The following is a 5,440-nucleotide window of genomic DNA, read 5'->3' as shown; positions in this document are numbered from 1 at the left end:
AACAGGATGCTGGGTTGCATCAACAAGGGCATCACCAGCAGAGATAAAGAAGTCATTATCCCACTCTACTCAGCGCTTGTCAGGCCACACCTGGAATACTGTGTTCAGATTTGGTCCCGCTGTACAAAAAAAGATGTGGACAGGCTGGAGAGGGTGCAGAGAAGGGCGACAAAGATGATCAAAGGACTGGGAAGCCTGCCGTATGAGGAAAGGCTGAGAGAACTGGGTTGTTTGAGTCTTGAGAAAAGAAGGCTTAGGGGAAATCTTACCACCATGTTCCAGTATTTAAAGGGTGGCTACAAAGAAGATGGAGACTCCCTTTTTCAAGGAGTCACTTGGAAAAGACATGGGGTAATGGGTATAAGTTACTCCTGAGGAGGTTGCAATTGGACACAAGAGGAAAATTTTTCACAATGAGAACAATCAGCCATTGGAATAATCTCCCTGGAGAAGTGGTGGATTCCCCAACATTGGACGCTTTTAAGATTCAGCTGGTCAGGATGCTGGGCCATCTTGTCTAGACCGTGCTTTTGCCAAGAAAGGTTGGACCAGATGATCCTTGTGGTCCCTTCCAACCCGGTATTCTATGATATAGTTCTATGGCTTCTCTTTTCCTTGATTGTCCGTGACAGCAAATAGTGCCGTCACTGTGTTCCACACAGCTACAGTGGTATTACCAGCAACAGCTGCCATGTTCTATGCTCAAATTCAGCCTTTGGTACAAAAAATTGTGGGTCGCTGTAGCAGACATCTGTCCCCAGCCTCTGCCTGGACTCTGAAGACCTGATTTATGTGTCTGAGACTCTGTAATAGAGTCACTCCAGGAATTGTTTAACCAGTAGCTATGGAATAGTAAGAGTCAGGTTAGAAAGTTAAGGGCAGTACATCTGATTAGTGTAAAGTAAAACATACACTCCAGTCGTTTGTTAGGTAATTTTGAGAATGGAATTTAAATTGGTATTACTATTTTGATTGTTAACATTAGGATCTGCAGGTTTATGACCTACTCTGTGCTACAAAATGGAGACTGATGCACACTAAACTGTAATCTGACGACACATTCATCCATCATAAAGCTTCTGCTAGAGACCCATTTAATTTCCAAATAGAAGAATTCGTTATCTATCTCCAGAGAAATTAATTTTTCTTAAGTGTTATTGTGTGCAATGAGCTATCAGAGAGCATTCTACGGCAAGCAAGTGAGGAAGCAGCTGTCTCTAGCATGCAGCTATGGCACTGATGAATAAAAATTTTCCATGGGCAATACAGAAGTACAAGGAATTATCTTTGTGGCACAAGAGAGTCAAGAAATACGGGTTCGATTCATTGCCCTGCCAGAGTTTTGCTGTGTAACCTACAGTAGGAGACATCAGGTTTCCAGCATAGATTTTTGTTTTCTTTCTAAACCAAAATTAACAGTGTAATTTGCATCAAGTTCATGCTTAAAAGCATGTTACCTAGTTGTGGGCAGTCTGGTGTCCCAGTGAGTTTGTGTCAATGGGATGCAAGTGACCTGTGTAGTCACAGCCTTAGTGCTGTAGCCTGTCCTCCATAGTGCTGGGCCCTCTGTAGGCAGTGTTAGTTCTTTTAATTCAGACCTTCTGGTTAAAATGGCCTGACACCAAATAAATCTGACTCTTCCAAAAACACATATGGACTCTAATGTATGTTTCCTCATGAATTCTGGCGGTGCAGCACATTTTGGGGGCGTGCCCTTAAAGCAAAATCACAGAAAGTGAAATGTCTCTCTGGAATAGATTACAAATAACCCTTCAAGCACTCCGGCCCTTCAACTACCAACACAAAACTGTGGATGGTGTTTGAAATGACAGGACAAAAGCTTTCTGTGTCCCTGTCATACAAACAGATGCCAGAATTGAAGTTTCTGATTATACTGTTTAAAATATCTGTTTTCTGTGAATGAGGTACAGGGGATAATTCATTTAGTAAGGCTGACAGACAGTCAGTTGGCTGCTCTGTACAGTGCTTTCCAGTGTAAAAATAAACTGCAGATGTTTGACACAGATATGTCAGGATACTTAACTTTGGGTTAGGGTTTGCAGATGTCATGTGTTTTGTGTTATCTCTGTCTTAGGGCAAGGAGGGAAGAGGTACACGGCACCAAACACCGAGAAGCGTCCTGTATGTGACTAATGCATCCTGACCTGTGGACATTCTGTCCCTTTTGATGTTTGGGGGGAAAAAAAAAAAGTGCTCTTATTAGTAGTGAACTGTTTCTGTGATGCACTTTTGAGAACCATCAGTTGTTATTGGTAGGTGAAGGAGTTCAACAACTGCCAGATTATTTTCTTCATCTTGTAGAAATGTCCCCGTAAGAGGGGAGTCTTGTATAGCACTTTACTGTTTTCACTGCACAGAGCGTTATTATCCATCAGAGCAGCACCCAGGAAGTGGAGGTATGTTGGCCATGCAAAATCAAGTTCTTGCTTCCTGATTGGGCTTACCAAAGAGGATTTTTGATGGCAAATTTGTCCAAACATTTCACCTCTCTGAACTGTTTTAAATCCTCTTTAAAAGATGTGGTGCAGGGATTTATGTTGGGTGCTGTTTTGTGTTGTCTTTAAAGCAATAGCAGTAAGGCTGTCAGTTTTGAACTTTACTTGTCTTGAGAAATGGATGAGGTTGGCTAGTTTATCTAAACAGTGCTTACAGCTGTGTTTCATTGGATGCACTTGATGGCAGACACTTACATGACAGACCGATTTGTTCATTTTCATAGAGTAGTAACTGATTACATTTTCTCTTGGCTATGGTTCAGCTAAAGTTGCGTTGTCCTGTGCATTGTTTCCTTATCTCAGCTGCTAAGTCATTACTTTGGAAACTAGCTTTCTCCGGGTTGGGTTTGGTTGTTTTGGGGTTTTTGGGGGGCTGGGTTTGGTTTGGGGTTTTTTGTTTTTTTTTCTTTTCAGGGCATGTGTATGTTGGGGAGAAATGAAGCAATGCTGATTCTTACTTGTTACTACTAATACAGAGGTTTTCTGCAGTTCTAGGATTCAATTCCAGGATGTTCTTCCCTTCTCCCCACTTTTTCCAGCCTGGCTTTATCATTCTGCTTAGTAGGAATCTGTCATTTTGTATAATGAGCACAGCAGGATAAGTAATATGCAGTTTGTTTTGTAAGTTGCAGAAGTTGGCTGTACCCTGGAATGCATGGATCTCGGACCTCTAGACCCAGCACAAATTTGAATATGTAATATTTTAAAAGTTAAAATAAAATATGATTGGGTGATAGCTGAATAATTTACACCTCTTGTGGTTTATTTGTCTAGGGAGGCAGCAGCAGCTGGAAGCTGAGCACCAGTACGTGGAGGCTGATCAAGACCTTCACAAAAGGACGGGGCGTTCTGTGCAGCCACCTGCAGAAAGACCTGGGGAGAGGCGAATGGCAGAAATGAAGAAACTGTATGGTGCTGAAGCTGCCAAAATCCAGGCGATGGAGGCTGCCATGCAGCTTATCTTTGATAGAAACTGTGACAAAAAGCAGCCCAAATACTGGCCCATTATTCCCCTTAAGCTGTGAGTACCTGGACTGTGCTCTGACTTGGCACAGAGCTGTAGGGACGGGTGCCTCAGTCAGGTCGTGCTGCTGAAAGAACTGCAAATTTTGGTTTTGGTTGGGCTTTGGGGCAGAGGCTGGCAACAGCAGCATGTTTCTTTGCCCTGTGTTCCTTTTACACTGCCAGCGATGGTCACAGCCCATTCTACTTACATGCAGTTGTCAAGTAGTAATAGGAGGGACAGTAATATCAAACCTGTCTAAAGCCATAGTTTCACTCATTTGATACCCACTTGCCTTGACCATGCTTGCAAGAAACATGTCTGTATGTTTCTTGCAGACGGAAACACTGTCTATACTCAGTGACCTGGGAAAACTTAAAGTGATGCGAAAAAGAAAAAGACTATACGAATTGTCTGCTCTTACCATTTAGGAAATTGAGTAGTCCCATTTTTCAGTCTTATTTAACATAGTAGCATTTGGATCCTGTTTAACACAGCACAGCTTGAAGCGTTTGTTTGCTAATCTTAGATTTTTTTTTTTTTTTTTTGAGAACTGGGAGCCCACTGGCCAAGATACAACATATCAAATTACTGTAGTTCAGCCATTTGAATTCTTTTTCAAAGATTTATAATAAAGCAGGAAGTTTTTCTTCCATACTGATACTTGACTGGCAGGAGTTCGACTCTAAAGCAAAATTATATAGAAAAATGCTTTAATGAAAGGGGTGGGGGGAGTGGGGGAGAAGCCTGATGTGGTCCTGTCTGTTAGAGATCTGTTTAGCAGAAGAGAAACTTAAGAGGACAAAGCACTCTTGGGGCCAATGCCTACAGTGATTTTTGCCATTCTAATAAAAAGCATCTAATTGGTTTGAAGCTTTAAAGAAGATGTATTAGTTTGATAGTCTAAGGGTACATCTGTATGCTGTATGTGGAGGTGTGGAAGCCATGTAGCCCTGTGGGCTATGTCTGTTTTAGGTGCAGCTTTCCAATGCCCACCTGCATATTACACGCACAAAGCTTAAACGTAGGCAAGTTAGATGTGCCTCTGTGTGTACTCATCCATCTGCACAGGCTGTTTGGCTCCACTTCTGTCACTCTTTACTTTTGGTCAGTTGTGCTTGCCCCACTAATAGCTGACCAGGTGGAGTGAGGCACACAAGTGGTCTGTGTAAGAGAGGCAGAATTGGCCCCTCAATACTGGTGACTCCTTAGAAAATGATACCCTGAACACTTCCAAGGATTTTCTGTGAAGCACTGCTGCTATGTATCATTGTGTGCTGAAGGGCCGTAGTTTGTATTAAGCAGCATTTCCATGCCAGGGCAAAGGAACCTTATGCTGTTTTAATTGTGGCAAACACTCGTGCCTTTCTGGCAACAGAGGAAGGTCACAACTAAAATTCTAACTTCAGTTCATGCCCACTGTGTTTGGTGTATCTCTGTAGTATGTGTAGTTTGTGATACACACCAGCAGTTGCTGTGCCCTCTGCAGCAGCCAGCTGCACCAAAGCAAGTCTGTGGTGCAGTTTGGAGTATATTTGGTTTTACTAGTGGTTACTATGTTTTTTCAAAGCAGCATTTTCATTTCAGTTCCACCTCCTTCACTTTAGATGTGGTGAAATGGAGTTAAATTGAACACTGACATTAAAAGCCCCCAGTCTCCAAGACTTATTACTAGTGTGATTAATCTGAAAAACTTGTGTGAGACGGGAGAGGGAAAACTATTTGTCTTCACTCTTGGTTTTGGCGGGTTTTGTCAGAAATTCAGTGTTTTGTTTGGGTTCCTTTTGTTGACCAAATAAATTCTCTTCATAACACCTCGTAATTTATTTTTTTTACAAATTTTCTTTTAGCTGCTGCATTGTTTAAAGAAGGTTGAACTTAAAGCAAGGACAGTTTTAACATATTGAGAAGCACAAAGAGT

At 42.0% G+C, this 5,440-nt stretch overlaps 1 protein-coding gene across 1 annotated transcript in view; it reads left to right on the top strand.

Moving 5' to 3' along the window:
- Window positions 1–5,330, top strand: part of GEMIN8 (gem (nuclear organelle) associated protein 8) — a 34,977-nt gene extending 29,647 nt beyond the window's left edge. The window contains exon 5 of the mRNA XM_009333413.1: window positions 3,291–5,330. Coding sequence (XP_009331688.1) covers window positions 3,291–3,541 — 251 coding nt within the window. The 3' untranslated portion in view covers window positions 3,542–5,330. The remainder of the gene's footprint in view (window positions 1–3,290) is intronic.
- Window positions 5,331–5,440: the final 110 nt, after the last annotated feature.

This window comes from Pygoscelis adeliae, unplaced genomic scaffold (genome assembly GCF_000699105.1).
Source record: "Pygoscelis adeliae isolate BGI_AS28 unplaced genomic scaffold, ASM69910v1 Scaffold69, whole genome shotgun sequence".
NCBI lineage: Eukaryota > Metazoa > Chordata > Aves > Sphenisciformes > Spheniscidae > Pygoscelis > Pygoscelis adeliae.
The sequence above is the reverse complement of the archived record's forward strand: the minus strand, read 5'-3'. Positions and strand labels throughout refer to the sequence as shown.